General features: G+C 33.7%; 1 protein-coding gene across 5 annotated transcripts in view; it reads left to right on the forward strand.

Annotated features, from left to right (window-relative positions):
• LOC103570409 (uncharacterized) overlaps positions 1-22,275 on the forward strand; it is a 66,363-nt gene extending 44,088 nt beyond the window's left edge. For 3 of the 5 annotated variants that reach the window (XM_014443195.2, XM_014443196.2, XM_014443194.2), the window contains exons 2-7: positions 13,339-13,468; positions 13,533-13,740; positions 16,069-16,417; positions 16,541-16,835; positions 21,164-21,707; positions 21,804-22,275. In XM_014443195.2, the coding sequence (XP_014298681.1) occupies positions 13,355-13,468; positions 13,533-13,740; positions 16,069-16,417; positions 16,541-16,835; positions 21,164-21,707; positions 21,804-21,919 (1,626 nt within the window). In that variant the 5' untranslated portion in view covers positions 13,339-13,354 and the 3' untranslated portion in view covers positions 21,920-22,275. The remainder of the gene's footprint in view (positions 1-13,338; positions 13,469-13,532; positions 13,741-16,068; positions 16,418-16,540; positions 16,836-21,163; positions 21,708-21,803) is intronic. The other 2 variants (XM_053740310.1, XM_014443197.2) reach the window with 2 other exon arrangements.
• Positions 22,276-23,649: the final 1,374 nt, after the last annotated feature.

Raw genomic sequence — 23,649 nt, forward strand, 5'->3', positions numbered from 1 at the left:
AATACCTGGATATAACATCGGGAACCTTCCGAGGACGACCGCAACTCTAAAAAAAAAAAAAGTAATTTTGCCTTAAAGGTGGAGTATGGATCGACTAAACACACGATATTGAATCCTGAGGTTGCGATACTCAACGACACATAACGTCGAGGTATAGCCCGTTGGACCTAACGTTCCCCGGGAACAGTTACCAACCCGGCTTTTACTAATATCGGGAGATGGGTGAGGTTGAAATAAACACAAGTTATATCGAAGACATAAGAGTTTTATCGCAACTTTTCCCTTCACGGTACTCTCCAGTCGGCCTTACTCCGACTTCAGCGTGGCCGCTGTCACTCATTTTTTGGGACGCAGCGTCCCACCCGTTTATCGTAGAGGCCTCGTCAAGTTCACCTTACGCAACACTCCGGGCAGTCAGCCAGAGCGTTCTTCGTCCTCCCAAATCCTTAGCAGAACTCGCCACATGGTTTGGAACATTCAGCTTAGAGATGCTCTTCTCCCTCAAAATTCCAGCACACAGGATGTAGATGGGGTGAAATGGGCATCTTACATTGTCCGTCGTCTTTTCTCTGTGACGATCTGGGGAGTGGGCGCTTCGCGATATACTCGTCCCACCTCTTCACGGATGATGCTCGAGGTCGCCTACTGCAGCTCTCGATGGTGGTAGTTTAGACGGCACTATTGGACGGCACGGCTCCATCCGGTTCAGCCACAGGATTGGCCCTGGGCTGCGTTTAACGTGGGTGGTGGCTCAACCACCTCCATCGACTCCGCTGATGTATTCTACACTGCTGCGAAGCGGGCGGCAGCTCGACGACGTCGTTCTCGATGTTTTCGCGCAGGTGGTATAAGTGCAGTCCCAGGCTCTACGGAGTTTTCCAGAAGCGTGATTGGGCTCAAGGGCGAATGTCACCGCTCTGGCTCAGCCACACTACGTGTCCAGTCCACAGGAGGGGAATTTCCGGCAGTTTTACCGTGGCCCTCGACCGAATTGCTCACCCCCATGAGCTCATCGCGGGGTGCTGGTGGAGTTCTCATCGACAGAATGTCGATAATTCGTCCATGAGTCAAGTAGACAATGCTTTCCAACACACATCCATGCTTTCCCTGTGTCCCATGTTAACTGGGATCACCATGATCGCCTGTAGGAAGTCTGGGCGATACTGCTCCAGCTGCTCTAAATACTGTAACGAATGTGAAACTGATGTTTTAAAATATTTGAATAACTAGAAAACAAATGCCTTCTTCTCTTGTTTTATAGATGCGCGATTAAAGTCAGCCAGTCTTATATTGACAACAAAAAGCAAACATCTGTTTTCAATAAACTATATCTCTCTCTTGCTTTCTTTTACTGCTGTTAATTGTGGTGTTGTTATTTCTAATATAAGTGTGTTATTATTGTAGTGTATATAAATAGTAAAGTGATATTAATTTTAAGCTTGATATGATATGCTTGATATGCATGATATCATATTTATGATATGATTTTAAGATACCAGTCACTACAATACGATAGATGGGGCCGGACCGGGTCCCATACAGAGTGATCCTTCTCCGGTGGGATGTAGATCCCTGGCTGTGGGTGGAGGCTCCAGGAGGTCGATGAGCTCCTCCGGTGTCGAAGGTCTCAAGTCTTCGATGGTAATGACCGAGATCCCGTCAGACTCCATTGCTGCGCCCTCCTCGTCGGCAACTACCATCACGCGTGCTAACTCCTGCAAATCTTCGAGACTCATTAACATCTGTAACAAAAAATGGATTAGTATGTGGTAGTGGCTAGGTTAGCCAAGCTATCACTGTGATTAATAATCGAACCATTTTCTTTCACACGATTCACGCGATTTTAAAACGCAATACTAGGCATCTCGTAACCTATTACACGGGAGTGTGATACGGTCTGAGATCCTGGACAAAAATCTTCTTGAGACTCCGTCCAAGCTCTCCAACTTGTATACGGTATCAGAAATACGACGAGAAACAACGAAAGGTCCATGAAACGGTACGGAAACGTCAGCACGTGTTGTCCTCAGCCGCGAAGAGATTCACGGTTAAGATGATGAACCCAAGTCACCAACCTGATATTGCCGGTATCGTCAGCGCATATTATAGTAGTGCGCCGGACGTTTAAACGCGGTCTCCAACTATGCACAATGAGCTCTTTCCACTTGTTTAGACGTGCCATGCGGGCGACCCATTCCTGGTGTGGACGTGGAACAATCTCGGTGACTTCCTCCACCTCTCGCTGGAGCGAGATAGTCGTTTCGGGCTCACTACCAAAATTGGCAAAGGCTCGCTTCCACTGAACTGTGAAATGAGGTATTATACGCAAATCGGAACTCATGCAGATGCAGGACCCATTCACGGTGATCAACACCCATAAAAGCACGTATCATTGTACCTAGGACTCTGTTGACTCTCTCCACCGGATTCGCTTGGGCGTAGAAGGATAGAGTGGTCACGTGCTTATACCCAACTCTCGCTGCCAGAGCGTGTGAGTTTCTGTTAACGATCTCGGTACCATTATCAGTAAGTAAAACTTTCGGTACTCCCCAGTGACATATTATGAGGTCTTCCAAGGCACACCCGATCTTCGCTCTAGTTGTTCGCTTAAGTGGATACAATTCTACCCACTTGGTATATAAATCCTGGATCACCAGAATAGCTATGTGACCAGATTTACTCGGAGTACCAGCACAGGTAACACCAGTTTCCAGGAGTCGAGATCTTTGAATTCGTAGTTGACAGAATGATTTAGCCCGTGGTGATACATTCTATCTCCTTCCACGCGCCAGTCGGGAAATCGAGCGGAAGCCCACGTGATGCCCCGGCTTTTCCGCAGGTACCATAAGTCTCGCACCTCCTCGAGTAAGCTCTGCAGTTCCACTTCACCCTACGGTATTCGAGACAAGGCATCCGGCACATGATGACAAGCTCCATGCCGGTGAACGATAACGAACGTGTGCTCCATCATCTCCAGAGCCCATCTAGCAAGACGGATCGTAGAATTCTTTAGATTATTTAACCAGCGTAGACTGCTGTGATCGGTGATCACTGTAAATTCATACCCTTCTAAATAACGTCGAAACTTCCTGATCGACCAGATGACGGCGAGACATTCTTGCTTGGTCGTGGTGTATTTCCTTTCAGCCTCAGTGAGTGCACGACTCACATAGGCAATCACCCGCTCTTGGCCATCAACTATTTGCGTCAATACCACTCCTAACTGCTTGCGTTGGTCTGGAGAATCAACGGCACTGAAAAATCGGGACAGACTAGAGTTAGAGCTGATGTCATCCTAGTCTTTAAAATCTTGAAAGCTTTTTGCTGCTCTTCTGCCAAGTGCCATGAAATATTTTTCTTCGTCAGCATGGTGAGAGGTTCAGCAACAGTAGCAAACTCTCGTATAAATCGTCGGTATCAAGATGCCATACCAAGAAATCTTCTCGCCTGTTTGAGGTTTCTTGATATCGGGAATTCACGAGCTGCAGAGGTCTTTTCCGGGTCCACCTGAACTCCTTCGGAGTTACTAAGAAGCTCTAGTACCAGACTTTAGCACAACAAAAGACACTCTTTTCCCTATTGATAGTCAGTCCAGCCATCTTTATCCTTTCTAACTTCTTCTCCAGCCAATACAGGTGTTTTTCGAAGGTTTCAGTGACGATAATAATAACGTCCATGTATACGGAGACATGAGGACTCATTTTAGGACCAATAAGACTATTCAACAACCATTGTAAGGTCATTGGAGCGTTGGTATGTCCGTATGGCATCTACTTGAACTGAAATAATCCTCGACCTGGTACAGTAAATGCAGTAACCTCTTGACTATCTTCTGCTAGCGATATCTGGAAATACGCTTGGCTGAGGTTGAGAGTAGTTAGATTATTTGCCTGCCTCAATTGATTTGACCCTTTAGAGTCAGAAATTCTTGAAACGTCTACGTGTGAGACTAGTGAAGCGAGTGCGAATCGTAGAGCCCCGTGAACATGTATGAGTGACATGTGAGAGTAGTAGTGTGTCTGTGAGTACCCTTCCACTTGTTTGAATCTCGCGCTGCGTTCACCGAAAGTGCAGTAGTTAGTATTGTTGACGTGAGAAAATAGTCTCCGAAAGTAAGGTTAAAAAATTTTAAAACTTTCATACATTGTTATGTAGTTGCATTATTGCTTAACTATATCTATAATAAAACCAAATGTTGTTTTTACTTTAAATTTAAGTCCTTTGATATTTATTATTTAATAAATTAAAAATAAAAAACAAAATAATTTTTTATTTCTTGACCAGATGAAACTCTTTCTCTTATAATACGGCCCTGCCATGTTTGCTTCGCGCTCTTTCTAATTCTATCGGGCTCCGCCAGACCGAAGAGTGAAGTTTCAAAGTCAGACTATAAAGGGTTAAAATGGCGCCACATAATCAAACCACCACGCAAATACAAAGCCTCCAAAGAAGGTATTCCCTTCTGCTCAATATCGTTGTGATTTGTGCAAGGGAGATTACTTTATTGTAAGCCGTACTCAATTCTTGGGACTCAATAACGCTCAAAGTACTCAATTCGTTGGTGGCAAGCGGCTTTGCAAGAATTGTTTTGGCCATCATCTACCTAATGCTTTAAACTCATTGTTCAAGTGTGTGTCACCAGAAACACCACACAATGATAGACTCAGGACTCAACAGTGCTCAGAAAACATCAAGCTCAGCCACTAAACGCACTCAATAAAACCATCTGCTTCCACATGACGACTCGAGCGACGCTCAACGAAATTCATCTGCACTCAACACGTCTGGCACTCGTCCTACTTGCACTCATCGCCCAGCAATCTTATTCACAATTTGCCTAGTGGACTTGATCGTCAAGTTAAGTACTCATCCAGTACGCATCTTGCTAGACCTAGGTTCTGAATTATCGTTTGTTTCAGATTCCTTGGTGAATTCACTTTAACTTAAACGCACTCATTCATCTATCCAAATCATTAGTATCGGTGTATCCAATGCTGGTAGAACTAAAGGTCAAGTCGCACTCAAACTCTCATCTACACATTCAAACGACTCAGTCATCATCAGTGCTCACATACTAGGTGGTCTCACTACTCAATTGCCATCAATTCAGAATGGTACATAGTCCGTCTGCCAGTCAAATCGTCACCTCAACAACTGGAAACCTTGTACACCAGCATATCGTTGTCTTATTCATCTCGAACGTCATCTAGACCATGACGATCGTCTGAAAGCACTCTACCTTGATTTTCTGAAAGAGTACAAGGAACACAAGCACATAGTGGAATCAACTCAATCAACAACAAGTAATCCAGCCTACTATCTCCCTCATCATAAAGTCTTACGGAAGAGTAGCATCACAACGAAGCTGTGAGTAGTCTTCAATAGTTCAAAACCTACGAGCCCAAGTGTTTCACTCAATGATGTACTTCACACCGGTCCAAAACTGCAACTAGACATCTTTGACGTGCTCCGAGGAGTTCAAACTCATAAACTCATCTTCATAACATACATAACGAAAATGTTTAGACAGATTTTGGTCGATGAACGTGATCAAACACTTCAACAAATACTCTGGTTCAACAAACAAGGCTAAATCACTCCATACAAACTCACCACGTTCATCTACGGTACTAGACCAGCTCCATATTTGCCTGTTCATGCCTTACTTCAACTGGTTAAAGACAAAGGACGTCGATTTCCTCTTGCGAAAATTTCACTCACTCACGGAAGATATGTTGATGATATCTTCTGTGAAGCTGATGACTTGAACTCAATACAAAAAGTTGCTGACCAACTTGAAGCACTTTGCAAGTTGGGTGGATTCCCTCTTGCTAAATGGGCAAGCAATCATCCAAAATTACAACAACTCAATCATTTGGAAGCGATCAAGATTCATAAATTCGTGGATACAGACTCCAGCACCAAGATTTTGGTCAATAACTCATGGGTCGGCTACCAGTATCAAGAGTCACTCCATCATCTCTATTTAAACACACTGGAGTTGACTATGCTGGTTCAATATCACTCAAAAATTGAAGACGCAGAGGTGCAAAAACGTACAAAGGCTGGATTTGTGTTTTTGTCTGTCTTTCACAGCACACTACAGCGATTGTAGAACGACGTTAGAAGGCGCTAAAAATGATCTCAACCGTCTGTTTACTCAAAGAATTCAAGAAGCAAGAGAAATACTGAATCACATTACTGTGAACAATTTTACCTGGTATTTTAATCCACCAGAAGCCCCACATATGGGTGGAAAGTGTGAAGTTGCTGTTAAAGCACTCAAACACCACCTCATTTGAACAGTAAGAGAATCTTCATTCACGTTTGAAGAATTTACGACTCTTCTTACGCAGATTGAAGCTATCCTGAATTCAAGACCATCGGAGCTTATGACGGAAGATCCAGATGACATTGATGCACTCACTCCTGGTCTTTTTTTAATTGGACGAGTACTCAACATGATTCCTGAACCTGCACTCATCAATACAAACAGTTCTAGATTGTCTAGATGGAAATTTTTACAATAACGTGTTTAACAGTTCTGGAATCATTGGTCTACAAGTTATCTGCAACGACAGCTGGCAATCACCAAGTGGCAACGTCAAACTCATCAAATTCAAGTTGGGTCATTTGTACTACTCATTGACAAAAGATTTCCACTAACCAGGTGGCCTCTCGCTCGTGTCATTACACTCCACCCTGGAAAAGATGGGTTGACCAGGGCTGCCCCACTCAAAACAGTGAACTCTACCCTCACTCGTCTAATCATGAAGCTCGCACTCATACCGGTCGAACCAGAATCTCAAGAAGATGATAACAAATAACTCATTTGGTTCATTAGCATGCTCAACGAAAGATCAAGTACTCAAGAACTCATCAATCATCAACTCTGTTGCTAATGGCGGGCGGACGGTGCGTAATTGCACTGTATTTAAATTCAAATGTAGTTGCACTTCTAGCAGTTGGAGGCAGCACCTACTGGGGCTTAGAAGCTTCAATATTTAAATTTGATCATGTGCAGTGTGATGCATGCGCACTGCCTGTTTCCTGCCTCGTGCTGAGAAGGCTGATGCCATTATATTTCGCAACATACTGTTATGTCAGAAATTGACATAAACGAATGTTTTGTAGGTATTTGGCCCAAGCCGAAGCCTATAGACCGGGAACCCCAGAGATCTTTTATTGAGGAGGATAAGTTTATTTTTAAATTAATGAAACGGTATTTAAATTTTAATTTCTAGCTATATTGTCAACTCAATTACAAAATTGTTGAGGATTGGAGATTATGTTCCTAATTCTAAAATTTTATTTAAATTCTAAAATATAGTATTTCATTGTATTAAATTTAAATTATAAATCTTTTTAATTATCACGTTCTGGCTTTAATTAAATTTAAATAAAAATTTTAGAATTTTTTTTTTTGAAGTCTTGAATTATTTATTCGCCACAGTGGGCGAATAAACGGTTCGACACTTCTTAGAATCATAAATAAATAATAAATTAATAAATCGTTACTTTGTTGGCGATATTATTTTTTCACCGCCAACAATGTAACGGAAATCTCTTGCGATAAGAGAATCGCCGTGACTCGTGAATAATCCAAACTCATGACGATAAAAACCTGAATTTTCCAGTATGTAACATAATGTTTTATTTTATTAAGCTTAAATTCTAATATTTTGATACTTGATTCTATTTACTTTAAATTTTTAATATTTTGGTATCTCATTTCATTAAATTAAAATTCTAATATTTTTATGTTTTAATCATACTAAATTTAAAACCTAACATTTTAATATTTTACTTCATTCAATATTTTATTATTTTATTTAATTTAACTTTAATTCTAATATTGTAGTATTTAAAATTGTTAGATTTTATCTTTTAGCTAAAAACCTTTTACTTTTTATTTATTTAAACAATCATTTGTCTAGACACCATAATTTACTTTCAAATGTTTTCTATTTAGAAAACATATTAGAAACTCATTATAGATGTACTATTTACTGTAGTTCTCATTTAGAGTGCTCTAACGATAAGAAAGTGCGTCAGCAGCCACTCTGACCCTGGGTGAGGATTAAAATTCCTTTTCACCTAAAATAATATTCGAAGATAAATTATGTGTTCAAACAAATTTTCTAATGTTGAAAATAAGATAATAGAAAATAATAAAAAATAATATAAAATAGTATATAAAACAAAAAAAAAAGAAAAAAAGAAAAAAATAGTCTGGACGTAACAACACTTATCGAGTGGTAACACGAGTTGTAATTAATCAAATCATTCTGTATTCTTCAAGGAATAATTAATTAAAATATTTAAATTTAATTAAATCGAGCAATCATCAAGCTCAATAGCAGCATAATTATTTTTATAATTTTGGGCACCAGAGCTCATAAGTAAATCTATCAAGAACTCAAGAATTCCAGCGATGATCGACCACGTTTTTTAAAAGGTTATTGATACGAAAACATTACATGTGCTTATTTATTCAATAAATAATTATTACAAGTACTCGGAAAAATAACAGACTCAATTTCATTATTATTTTGATTAACATTATGCTCAATATTTTAATTAAACTTAAAATCAACTCCCGCTCGGTAGTCTCTGCAATCAAGCTACCACATGTTCAACAAATAAATTCAATTCAGTGTAATTTATTACGAGCTCATTGGTATCAATTAGACTAAGTGATCATAATTACCAGAACTCAATCAACTAAATATTATGCGTTTGGTGCTATTAAAATAGTCATTTGTCCTGGCTTAAGGTTACTTATAATTAACTTAAATTAATTTATTTTGTGAGCTGGGTGCGTGTGGGGAGGGGGAGGTTTACCTCGTTCTTTTGAAATGTGCGCTTATTAATTATGAAAGGAAAGGAGCTGGTGGCATATTAAGTAGAAGATTTTGTTTAACATCACCAAAAGGATATATTATATTTATTTAACTGAATACCCATTCTTACAATATGGAAGTTTCTTCAATGGAATTCATTTTATGAATTTAAATCAATTAAGTATTAACTGAATTTTACGCGCGAGGAGACCAAGTATAATTTTAATTGGGGGAAAACGGAGTCCCACTTATGGTGTACCTTATTGCGTGTTTCATCCCTGTAGTTGTAGGTAGATCCCTCAAGAAGCGTCGGCAGCAACGATATATAGTATATATAGTAGGCCCTATAAAGTAGTGTACATAGGGCATTCCACGCCAAATCGACCACTTTTGAACCCGATTCCTTTCGATTTGGCTGAAAATTTTTTCTCTTTTTCTACCCCATTAAAAATGTTTCTCATAATTGTGTCAAATTTTTCTCTCAACCAAAAAAAAAGTTATAAATTTTTCAAAAAAATGGCTTTTTTTATTTTAAATAGCCATAACTTTTCCAAAATTCGACTGATTGGGACGATTTTTTTTTCTTTCAAAATTTTTGTTTTTAAATTTACTTTTTGAAAAAAAAAGTACAAAAAAATTATTGCAACTTATCTTCCTTGTTTTTTTGTAGATTTTTGGAAAAAAATTTAATTATTTTATTTTTATCATCATTATTATTATTGTTTTCATCAATCAGTCAGGACAGATGGTTCTATGGATCGATCTTATAATTTACAGAGCTTTTGGAAGTAATTTAAGATGTCGAGTCGCGTGGCAACATTAACGTTTTCATGAATATTTGCAAAGTAGTGGTTGATTAACTAAAAAACCATAAATAGTATATTACTACCCTAGGCCAGAAAATTGGATTTTCTGAGGCATGGAATATAGATGCTGACATGAACTCGAGGCTTCTATATCCCATGTATCAGGGTATCCAAAATTCTGGCCGTGTATACTATTTTTCTTGATCTCCAACCGAAAGCACGGAAATTCGGACAAAGGTGGGGTGAAGGGGTTGACCCGCCCGACTTTTGCAAAACCGAGGCGAAGCCGAGGTTTAGCTGGCCGGGGCGGGCTAAAAAAAAATATCTGAAAAATAGTTGATACTGCAGACCATCCCTGGAGCTCAGACAATTCCCCCCACTATTTAAATAATTTCAATGGCTTACAACTCTCATAACCGTATTAAAATTATATTAATTGATTAGAAAAAATTAAAACTTTAATTAGTGATTTTTAGAAGGCTGTAACTTTGTGAAAAATAATCGTATCGAGAGTTAATAAAAAAAGCATCTTATAGCTCGAAATCTCTAGTTTCAGTGCATTTTTATTAAAAATATTTTAAGAGCTCAGGCTGTTGCGCAAACATGAGAAATACCGCGAGACAAAAAATTTCTAAATTTTTTTTTATCCCGAAGAGCCCACGGAATGATCCTTTTGACTTTGACCATCGATATCTCAGGTACCAATGATCGCACAGTAAATTTAAGGGTGGTGTTAAAAACTTTAATAAACCTACTAAAAGACCCTTTCATCATTTTTCTAAAAGAAAAAAAAATTTTTTAATTTTTAACATTCATTAGAAGTAAGTACAAAAAAAGGACTTCCAAAAAAGGACATCAACCACTACTCTGTAAATATTGATGAAAAGACTAATGTTGCCAGGAACTCTTTTAACTTAATGTTCCCCCAATAACCCTGTCAATTTCCAAATTGTACTATCAAACCATTGTTTTGGGAATGATCGATCATATTTTTTGTTATTTGCTAAACAATTAAAGGCACAAGTTTTGTTCTTTTAATTGTGTAATCATAATCAAAATGAAAAAATAATTTTTTTTCGACTTTTTCAAATTTTCGCGAAGGTTACTTAGCAAATGCAAGAAAAATTAGAAAAAAAAATTCCAAAATATTAAAAAAAAATTGAAACTTTTTTTATTGTGTTCGAAATTTAGTTTTTGAGATTTTTTTTTTTTTTTGTTATTTCCTTGCATTCAGAAATTTTTTGTCTCGCGGTATTTCTCATGTTTATGCGATAGCCTGTGCTCTTAAAAAATTTTGATATAAATGCTTCGAAACTAAAGATATCAAGCTATAAAATGCTTTTTTTTAAATCTCGATATGATTATTATTTACAAAGTTACAGCCTTCCAAACATCACAAAAAAATTTATAAAACTTTTCTGTTCCTTTAATTTCTTGCGTAAGTATATAAGTTCATACATGCCCATATATGATTATTTATGATCTTATGTGGACTGAACATAGAGGAAAAATACTTCATGTTGTATCATATATGACCATACATGACCATATATAATCTTATATGATTTGTGTATAAGTCAGTAGAAATTTCTCTGCCTTTATGTATGGTCACATATGAACATGTTTGACTCATATATAAACATATATGATTTATATATGATCATATATAATTCATATATGATCTTATATGTTCATATCTAATTATATATAGCCAGATATGAACTTTTTTTTCCCGGGTTTTCATATGGTTATAACAGTTGAAACCAATAGAAATTTTTTAAAAAGCGGGGTTACTGTCTGAGAAGGCTCTTAATATCACTCAGTACTAATAACTCTTAAAAATTATAGTAATTATCACGATTTAAGGTAGTTGTCCTACTACAATATTGTCAAAAAGTTATAAGCTATATGCGTGATAAGAGTAGGTTAGGTTGTAGTTAAAATGAGGCATTACTTTTATTTGATACTGTATCTGTGAGAAGGTTACCTACACACTACTCATATATACGTATACACAAATACTGTTGAACATTTTCTTAAATTATAATTTGATGTCGCAAATGCTTTACTAGCTGCTGTATAGTGTACTGAGTATCTGTTTGAATTTACCGCTCTAATGGTCAATGCATACTCTCGTACAGCGTTGTCAGATTCTTTCTGCCCAATGCATCGACAAGTATATTTTTTATTTATTGTTGAACTTTGAGTTGCTATATCTCAACAATGAGATGGTGAATCCTTCCTTTTTTTTTTTTTTTTTTTTTTTAATAAAGTCATAACGAATTCATTAATTTTCTGGTAGTTTTTCAAGAATTTCTGACTGTTAGTTTTTTTATTAGAATCACGAACGCGACTTAAAACATATACTCCTCATTGCTCGCAATGTTAATTGTCCAAACTTTGATTATAAATATCTCGAGTTAGAGATGGTCAATCGATTTCAAATTTTAATGATAATTGTATCTTAATACCCTTAATAAGTATAAAAAATTTTAGAACTTTCTGACACTAAGTTCATCACCCGACAACTACCACAAAATGATATGTGTTGGTTATGTTGTTAGTTTGTTGAGCTGACAGTACGCCAACACTGTGTACTATACACTTTATAGTGTAAAACTCATGTGTGAGTGTACTAAACAAGCGCGTTTGTGAATATAGTTTCACGACTGAGCAAGAATAAAAACGTAGTCCACCAGAGCGCGCTGTAATTTGTGTAAGCCACAAAAATTGTTCTTTCTGGAGCAAAAAGCAGCCAGGAAATCCGTACTTTCGGGTCGGGGATCAAGAAAAAGTCATTTCTTGTACGTTTTTCAAATTGGTGTGAAGGATAAAAACAAAAAATTGTTTCAAAAATCGAGACTCATGCTTGTAGAGAATTTATTCGAGTTTTCAAAGCTGCCCTCAAAATTACTGCATGATCATTTAAAGACCTATACCCCAGTAACAAATTATGGCATAGAGACGACAAAAAAAGCAAATTGTAGCTTAATAAATTTCCTAACCGAGCTATGCATTGATTGTCTAGAAAAAAATTTTCACGGACCCGCGACCCAAAAAACAAAAGCAAAAAATTTAGAAAATTTTTGTCTCGAGGTATTTCTTATGATTAGACAATAACCGTGACTCAAAATAATTTTTGCTAAAAGATCTTTAACCTAGAGATATTAAACTCGAAATTGCATTTTTAATTTTTCGATGTGACTATTTTTCACGAAAATATATCCTTCCAAAAATAACTAAAAAATTTCTAAAGTCTTTTTGTTCCTTTAATGTTTTGGATAAATGTATATTGGATAATCAATTTAACTAAGCATTTTGTCCAGTTTACTCATGCAGTATACTTATTGGTATACTCAAGAAATAATTTAAAAAATTACTAAATATAAATTAAAATTTGGTACCGAAATTTTACTTCCCAATTGCGTTTTAACATTACAATATGAATTTAGTAATTTTAACTTATATTTTAAAATACATTTTCCTATGTTTTTTCCTCCATGTTTAATAAGTGAAATTTTCTTAGTTGCATTCGAAAAATTTGTAACAACAAAGAAACAAAGTTTTAAAATTCAACATTCAATTTTTTCATCTCTTAGATTTAAAACTTTATAGTTTTAATGATACTCTTTATTGTCAATAATTATTTATATTTGAACTACAAAGAAACAAATAAATTTATGGTTTAGATTAAAACAACAAAAAATGATCAGACAAGAACATATAGTATGTGGACCACCAAGGTTTGATATACCAAACATATCATATGGACAATATATACTAAACCAATTACGTCAAGCCCCACTCCGTGTTGTTCAGGTTAATTTTTTAATTTTATTTCCATAATCATATTTACTAAAGTAATTAATTTGTTATTTCGAAGGTTGACGCAAAAACAGGGCAAGTATTGACAAATTATGAATTACTTGAAAAAAGTATTTTACTATCAAAATACTTAGAAGAAAAAGGCGTCAAAGTTTGTGATACGATTGCAATATCAAGTGAAAATATTCTGAATTATTTTATAGCAGTATGTGCAACTATTTATCGAGGTGCCACTGTCACACTAGTGAATCCTGATTATGTTGAAGGTGATTTGAAATTTTTGTATACGGAAAAAATGAGGCTTGAAATTTTATTAGTTTGTAGTAGATATTTTACTTCAAATTACTATTTATATACGGAGAAAAAAAATTTTCTTAGCACAAGAAATTTTTATTTGCTGACAGCCTCGCAGTTTTAGAAATGCCGAAACAATACCACAATTATGCGGTATAAATACCGCATAATTAAGGTATAACCAGCTACTTTGGCCAGTTTTTTTGTTGAACTATTACCAAAAGTTTACAAAATAAATTCAGAATATATACGGTAAGAAAGCAGAAAAATCACGGTATTTTAACAACATTAAAACCGTAATTATACAGCATATTTGCGGCAATAGTGCAGCATCAAACCATTTTACCCGGGAAAAAAATGTATTTATAATCATATAAATTTTGATATAGTTATTTATGTAATTGTATATAACTTTAAAAAGTTACATACACGATAACTATTATAAAATGAAAAAAATCCCGCCAATTCGTGGGCTCGATCTCGAGTTCTACTGCTGGCTAAAAATTGACCCTAAGCCTTGAGCAGATCTTGAGCAAGCCATGCGTAAGTACCTGCTATAAGTGTACTGGTGCAAAAAATGCATCAGATACTTTTTATTGCACCATATCCAAAATATTTTTAATATTTTTGTGTATGATACCATGAGCAAGATATACACAAATTTTGACATCGGTTTCTTGATACTCGATTTTGCGAAAGACATATACGTAGAAAGACACTAGTAACTAGAGATCTTGCTCAAGATACTTACTCCAGAATCTTTCTCAAACACGTGTTACTAGGGATCAATTAGTCCAAATTTATTTTACTAATTATTTAATAATTTTAATCACGTTGCCGAAAAATCAGTCTTTTATAATAATTTATTCGATGATTGCATGCACACTTGTAACTTATGATAATTATTTTATTAGTAAATTTTAACTACTGATTTAAATTAACAATAATTTCTGGCTTTCTTGCCGAGAAATTGATTGACTGAGCCGTTATGTTATAAAAATTTCTGGCTTTCTTGCCGAGATATTAAACTTGTAAGAACGTGATAATCAATTATAAATTCTGGCTTTCATGCCGAGAATTTGTTTTATAAAATATCGTAAGGAAATGAACGTCTACTATATATAGTAGTCAAATCACCAAGCAATGCCGAGAATTTACACGGATTTACCAATTGATTGATTAATTAATTTAAATTTTGGCGTATCTGCCTTGATTAAGCTTAAATAAATTTTACCTCCGAGTTCGGATGTTCCTGACTCTGGCGGTTTCAATTTTCTCGTTGTTATGAATTCCTCCGATTGCTAACGCTCTGCCGATCTCCTTTGACAAACACGTATCTCCCTTGTACTCTTCAATAATTAATAAAATCTGATTTTCTGCACATACACGTCGTTGTCAGTATATTTAGACGCTCGTCCGATTCTGATTGCTTCGCCATTTTCTTGTCCTTGTAAGTAATTAGTTTGCACCTTCTCAGCAATTATAATAAAATTGCCACTCCTACTTAATTTCTAATTGGATCTCGTGGACGAGCCCCTTAAATTAGCGCGTTCGGTGAAAAGTCGTTAAACTAGTCCACGCGAATGGGGTCAGCTCAGGATAACTAACCAACCGCGGGAAATCAGATCAATTTGAATTTGAAATATTAAAATTTCACCCTCTTACAATCTGTTAACCAAATAAACTTAAAAAATTGAAGACATTAATTTTTCCGGGTAGTTATTTTCACTTACATTCTCTTATTTAAATTAGAAACGTGTGAACTAAAAGAACAAAATTATATGATATTTTCGGTATTATTACAAAAAAAAATACGATTCTATTTTTACAAAATTATTATATAATTATATTTTTTATATGGACGTTTTTCGATAAAAGTTCGACGTTTTCATAGTAATTTTACTGATTTCTGGTAACTCTATTGCATAAGTACCGTAAACATACTGCATAACTATAGTAAAAAAAAAAAAATGGCCAACATAACCATAGTAATATCAAACTGTAACGGTGAATTTAAGGCATGCGTAAAAGTGCCGAAAATTTACGGCATTTTTACGGCATTTTCAAAACTGCGAAGGCAAAAAAATTTCCTCCCTCAAGAAAATTTTTGTATTCAACTCATAATGCAAAAAATTTTTTTGGGGCAAATGAAAATTCCATACACAAAAAAATGTTTTGTGTCTGTATAATTATTTTGATTCTATTTAGTCCGCCTCCTCTTTCAGCTCTTATATACTAATGTATAATTTTTTACGGGACACTTACAAATAAATAATTATTTAATTATAAATTTTTTTTAGATGAAATAAAACGCTGTTGTAATATATCACATCCACGCATTATTTTTGTATCACAAAAAACTCAGGATAGAGTTTCACAAGTTATAAAATTATTACCATGGAATATTAAATTAATTCAATTAGAAAATATTATTATAAAGAATAATAACAATATCGAAACAGTCGATAATATAATATCAAATATAAATCCAGATAATAATTGTGATTTTTACCATTATTATGAACCAGAAAAAATATCAGCGCCGAAAGAACAGGAAATCGTTATTCTTTATTCAAGTGGAACTACTGGATTGCCAAAAGGTGTTATGCTATCTCATTACAATGCCCTGACAATTTCATATACTTTTAGGTAAATGAATAACAAAAAATAGGATGTATATATATATATATATATATATATATATATATATATATACATATATATATATATATATATATATATATTATACAAAAATAAAATATGTCTCTTCAGGTCCCGACAATTCCGTGAGCTTCATGATAAATCAATAGATTTGGTATTTTTACCGTTTTACCATGGCTATGGATTCGCAATAATGATGTCAATTTTAACAATGGGTACTACCGCAGTCGTAATGAAATCATTTAGTCCAGAATTATTTTGCGAAGCTATTGACAAATATAAAGTAAATACTTTGCCATTGGTTCCACCAATAATGATATTTTTAGCAAAAAGTCTGATTGTAAGTAAATATAACTTCAGTTCATTAAGAGAAATTATATGTGGCGCTGCTCCATTATCACAGGAAGTAAATAATATATTTTAGAATATGATAATAAATAAGATCAAAGATGAACAAGACGATTTCAGTCGCAGACGTTGATTTTCCTAGTGGGGGCCATCTTTCCTTTGACTTGAATAATCAAAGTACCAGAAAACTTCGGAAATAGTTTGTCGCTCAGGGACGGAACAAGTCAATAATAGCTAGTACACAACTTGAACGCGATATAAATAGAGACGACCCTTTTTATGGTAACAAAGTGATGTCGTGTCTTACCATTTTATCTCGAAGTGACCTGTTGACCAGTACAGAGAACTGGTGCCACGGGTGCCACGAGACCTCTTTGAGGCGGAGGGGGGGGGGGGGGGGGGTAAAGGCTGTCGTGAAAAAAACGCTTTCTTTACGAATTTATGTTAGGCGTATGGATTGAGCTAATTTATTGCAACCTTTTGAACATTATTAAGTATAGATTTAGCAGAATTACCTAATTTTTTTATGCAAAAGTATCCGCAAACAAGCTGGTGACAGAGCTTTTCCCAGAATATCTTTTCAAATAGACGATTTGCGGTGAGCACAGTGTCTCAGCTGGAAATTATTTAAAATAATAAACCACTTAAATTTAGTCAGAGCATTATTAAATCCTTCCCCTCAACGTTCTCTGATTATTTTTTTTTCAATTTTTTAATTATTTGTGGTCATTTAAAGTAAAAACTGCTATTTTCTACGAAAATTTGTGCGATTTTGGGGGTGGAAAACCCCCTTGATGTAAAAAAAATTCTGAAACTCAACGGTGGGGGGAGTCATTTTATACGTAGAAAGTGTGTGCCAAGTTTGAAATAAATCGGTAATGTAGTTTTTAAAAAGCAGTGTTCACGGATTTTGAAAAAGTAGTTTCGAGGAAAATGCGTTTAAAGTTTCAAATGCTAAAAATGAAAAAAAAAAAAAAAAGAAGTTTTTTTTTCAACTGACACAAAAATTTTTTAAAACAGAACAATATAGGTTAGAACGATCACCAAGTGAATACATTGTTTACCTGCACTCACTTTCCGACCGCCGAGAGCTATCGAAGCTACAGTTTTAAAGAAGATCAACTTTTTAATAACTTCGATAGTTTTGCTCTTATCGGCTTTAAATTTGGAGACTATATTCTTAAGATGTAAAAGGAAATAAAAATGTCTACAAAAAAGATTCTATAATATTTTGTGATAAGTCTGATAGTCTCACCGAAAAAGTAAAAAGATCTCAAAATTTAATATAAATTTAACTTCAACCTCAAATAACTTTTGAACAAATGAATTTATCAAAAAATGATAAGAGACTTTTTTTGTAAAACATTCAATTCCCTACAAAAACATGGCTGCTGATTTTTTTTATGATTCGTCGTTAGCTAGTTATAAAAATGAGAATACGCTAAAAAAAAGTTTTCCATGTTGTTCTTATGGAAAATAGAAAAGTGCAATGCGGAACCTCTTAATGTTGATATTAAGAGCTCTAATGTTCACAGGCGTCTTTTTATATCTAAATGAAACTTTTGAACCTGTTTCCAAGAAGAAAAAAAAATTTTTTTATTTTTTTAATCATCTTAATATATATACATTAGGGTGGGTTGAAAAAAAACTGTTTATTTGTTTTTCTTCGCATGGGGGTAGAATTTGTACCTTATGAAAAAAAAAAATTTTTTTTACTTAACATTTTGAGGTAGCCCACTCGTTTTAAAAATAAATAATTGATCAAACGGAGTGGTTCTAACGAAAAAATTTTTTTTTTATTTAAAATCGTGAAAAACATCTAATAATTGACGAATGTGATTGTTTTACTCCACTATCATTTTAATTCAAAAGAAAATGCTCTATATATTTGGATTTGTTACTTGAATCACAAAAATAATAGGTAAAAAGTTTTTTCAACTTCTGGTTTTCAATTAGCTTTCGAGGGGACACCCTACAGATTCTAGAACACCACTTTTATATTTTTTACTACCACCCGTTCTCAAGTTATTCTCAAGTTATTATAAGAAGTTCGTTTTTGTACTTTCAATTTAATGTTGTTGAATTTTTATCATTGTTTATATTGTGTTGATATTGTTCATAAATTAATTTTGTTGTTAGTGATTAGTAATAAATAAAAAAGTATTCTAAACTTTACAATTTTATTTCAAATTTCCATAAAATTATCGATTAAACACTTTAGAGTTTCTAATTCATTTCTCTTATCAATAACTTGAGAACGGGTGGTAGTAAAAAATATAAAAATGGTTTACTAGAATCTCTAGGGTGTCCCCCCGAAAGCTTATTGAGAGTTAGAAGTGTAAAAAAATTTTACCTATTTTTTTTGTGATTCAAGTAAAAGATTCAAAAATATAAAGCATTTTCTTTTGAATCAAAATGAAAGGGGAGTCAAAAAAAATTACATTCGACAATTATTAGATGTTTTCCACGATTTTGGACGAAAAAAAAAATTTTTTCGTTGGAACTACCCCGTTTAATCCATTATTTATTTTAAAAACGAGCGGGCTACCTCAAAATGATGAGTAAAAAAATTTTTCTTTTTTGAAAAAAATTTTTTATTTATAAGGTACTAATTCTACCCCCATGCTAAGAAAAACAAAAAAAAAAGTTTTTTTTCAACCCACCCTAACATACATATCCACATACGCATATGAATTTTTCAACGAATGGTATTTTCGAACTCTACTTACTAATTATAATAGGTTGTGACGAAATTCCTTGAAAAATCGACCATGAGGATACAAAACTAAGATTTTTTAAAAAATCTATCTACAAAAATTACTAATACATAGTGAAGTTAGGCTTTTTATATTTAGCCATTTACATTGACTACGGAATAATTACGAGCCCCCTTCACATATATTCTTAAGAAATAACTATTTAAAATTATAATACGTTAATAATTAAAAATTTTGCTCCTATGAAGTTAAAGAAATCGACTTTTCATTTTTGCTTATTGACATATTTTCACTCAGTCACGAACTGTCATATAACTTACATCAGTGGTACTACGAAAATAAATTTCATCTTGTACCAAAATATAAACTATTCCCATAAAAATTATGTCACTCTAACTTTTAAATAATTAAATGTTTTCACTATGTCTTGTATAAAATTATAACTTAGTAAGTTACTAAAACATTTTACAAAATGAAAAAATAATTTTTCTCAAAATTTTAAAATACATTTTTAAGTTCCTTAAAATTTTTTATATTCTATTTTGAGTTGCATGAAATTTTTTTTTAGTACCATAATTTTATTTGAAAAAAAAAAAGAAAATACTACAGCCGGAATCAGGCCGATTCAACTGTCAGCCAAATTTTGGCCTGTTTTCGGCTAAAAATTATTACTTGCGATAATTTATTGAAAAAAAAATATATTCTGGCTGAAAAAAGGCTGATTCATTTGCTTGCCAAATATCGGCCTCTTTAAGAAGAATAGAAGTTGTGCAGCATGTTTTTGGCCGACTGTCGGCCAAACTTCAGCTTCTTTCAATAAAATTTTATAGTTTCGACGTAATTTCGGCCGAATTGAGCTGTTTCGGCCAAATATTTTCACTTGGGTACTACTATGAGATTACTATAAAATTATTATCAATCGATAGTAAAATTGCTGTAAGATAACTATAGAACGACTGCGATAACATAATAAGATTATTGTGAAACCTCTATCGAATCACTGTGAGATAATCATAAATCCACAGTAACCGAATAGCACAAAATTATGGTGATTCCACCGTAATTTTATCATGGTCTCACGATGTTTTTACTATAATCTCACCGGAATTTTGCCATAATTTCATAACGATTCTAAAACCGTGTGGGGGTCCTCATTCACATTTAAAGCACTACAAATTATTTATAAATTGACATTCTATAAAATTAAATCAAATGTTTAGTGAGCACCACTGAAGTTACTCTACTAATGCTAAATACACGGCTCACAAACTAAGGGTAACCTGCCATCTGCGGGTATTTTAAGAAATTCTGCAGCAAGTCTAAACTAATAGATGTTACGCATGACTCTTAGCCAAATAATGCAACAGATTTCTTTGAGACATTGTACAGTAGTCTCTTGCTTTAGACTTTTCCAAAACTGTTCATGCAGACTTACTTCAGACATATGATACATATTTTCACATAACTTTTTTAAGAATGCCACTAGGAAACATGCATTGAAAATTAGAATCAAAAACTAGACGATTTGGTTACTAGAGAAGAAACTGATCATAATTGATTTCAATCCAATCCGGTTAGGCCTGAAATTGTCTTGTTTTGACTAGTTCTAGCTACTTAGACTTCAACATTCAATATACGTATTGTAAGAAACAATAATTGTCTTTCCTAGGTACGTGAAGCAGTAAGAAACCGATTTCCATCAGCAAAAATACGGACAGGATACGGGATGACTGAGTTATCAGTAGCAATATGTCTTAGTGATCGTGACAGTACGAAATCCGAGACAATTGGTAATCTAACTTCTGGTATATGTTGCAAAGTTATTGATCCAGAGACATCAAAGTCTTTGATGGCGTATGAAACGGGTGAGTTGTGTTTCAAGGGTGATCATGTCATGTTAGGATATAGAGATGATCCTGAGGCAACTAGTCAAACGATTGACCATCATGGCTGGCTACACACTGGTGATTTGGGTTATTTCGACCACGATGGTGATTTATTTATTGTCGGTAGATTGAAAGAATTGATTAAATATAAAGGTTATCAAATAGCTCCAGCTGAAATTGAAAATATACTACTGTCACATCCAGATGTTAATGATGCAGCCGTAATTGGTAGATATGATGGTACCGGTAATCAGATTCCTGTTGCTTACGTTGTTAAAAAATCACACTCTAATATCACATCACAGCAATTACGTCAATTTGTTCATGGTAATTTCATTAATACTAATAATTAATCATCAGTCATTTATATTATTTATTAGTTATCATATTATTATCAATAATTTAAAATTGTTTTGCTGATAGATAAAGTCTCGATTCAAAAACATTTACGTGGTGGTGTTAAATTTATTGATGTGATTCCAAAGAGTTCAGCTGGAAAAATACTTCGTCATCAACTCGAATTGATTTCAAAACTTTAATTACGAAACTGATGTTTTTTTTCAGTTAAAGAAAAAAAAATACAGTAAGTTTTTGATCGTTTGTATCAATAAAAGTACTTTCGATGATTTTACAAAGAATATCGCATTGTTTTAACTTTCCTTTTAACTATTTTCTTGTAAAACATAACTTAAAAAAAAATGTGTTAATCGATAGTGTGAGTTGATTAGTGGATTGTTTAGACGTTCGAAAATAACATGTTTTTAAATATTAAATACATTAGTAATAATTGGGAATAGAAATGGACCTTATGTAAAATACACTAATGAAAAAAATGAAAGGAAAAGAAAAGTTTTAGAAATTTATTAGTGATTTTTTAAAAGCTGTAACTTCGTGAAAAATAAACGTATTGAGATCTAATAAAAAGTTGATTTACTGAAAAACCAAAAAAAGTCATTTTTTGTACTTATTTCCCATGGATGTTAGGGATAAAAAAAAATTTTTCTAAAAAAAAAAAGAAAAGATGAAAGGATCTTGTAAAAAATTTATTAAAGTTTTTAACGCTGACCTCCAATTTAGTGTATGATTGTTGGTAGCTGAGATGTCGATTATCAAAGCCAAAAGGATTCTTTTTCATTCGAGAGCTATTATCTCAACGTCAAAGTGTCGTACTAGGCTCAACAAAAAGCAAATGAAAGCTAAATAAATTTGCTGACTGACTTATGCGTTGGTTTAGCTGAAAAATAATTTTGCCCGACTCGTAGACCCTTTGATAGAGAAAAAAAAATTTAGAAAATTGTTGTTTTCCGTAGAAAAAATAAAAATGAAGCGCTACTCAGCGCCTCGCCAGTTTGCTAGAATAAAACAAGGCACTACAGATTGTCTTAATCCAAAATAGTGGACTTTTAAATGTCATTGACCATTTAAAAGTTTCAGGTTATACGTTAGAATATTCAAAATGATAATTATAACTATAAAGTCAAACTAATAACTTGATAATGATAAATTCACTAGTGCTTAAAATTAATATAAATAAATTTAATAAATCAACTTGAAGAAGTAAATATAAATTTAATAAATTTTAATAAATTAATCAAACTGTATATTTAATAAATAAATCAAACTGCAAACCCGGGTAAAAAAATTATATATAGTTATATATAATTATGTATAATTATATATGAGAAATGGCTCTATATAATTATATAACTATATATAATTATATATGACTATATGTAATTATATAGAACTATATATAATTAAATTTTTATGCAATGTATTAAATAAATTGTGAATTTTTGTATAATAGAGACTATACTTTTTATTTATATAATTTTTTTTTGGAAGTCCAAGTTTAATTTCTAAAAAAAATTATTCGTGGAAACATTGATAATAAATATTTTTGTCACTATGTAATATAGGATGTTGTACGGGTCTGCCTTGGCTTCCTCGTACCAGGAGGTTCGGACAGCCCTTCTGAAAATGCTCGTGTGGACGTTGAGCACCGGGTTCAGTTTATTACAATTAATTGTTCTTTATTTAATAATAAATAATTGAAGTTAAAAGTCTTTGGAAAATAATTTATAAATTTAATAACTACAGAAACTTAACAGAATTCCACTGTGCATGTGCGACACTCTTTCATCAAGTGCCTGAAGACTTCGACTCAGATACCCGCGATTCCAAACCTCAATTTCACTTAGATTTTATTGTTATAAATGACTCTTTTGCATTATTAATGACGGCTTTGAAATTAATTGAAAATTTCTGC

Source organism: Microplitis demolitor, chromosome 6 (genome assembly GCF_026212275.2).
Source record: "Microplitis demolitor isolate Queensland-Clemson2020A chromosome 6, iyMicDemo2.1a, whole genome shotgun sequence".
Classification (NCBI taxonomy): Eukaryota; Metazoa; Arthropoda; class Insecta; order Hymenoptera; family Braconidae; genus Microplitis; species Microplitis demolitor.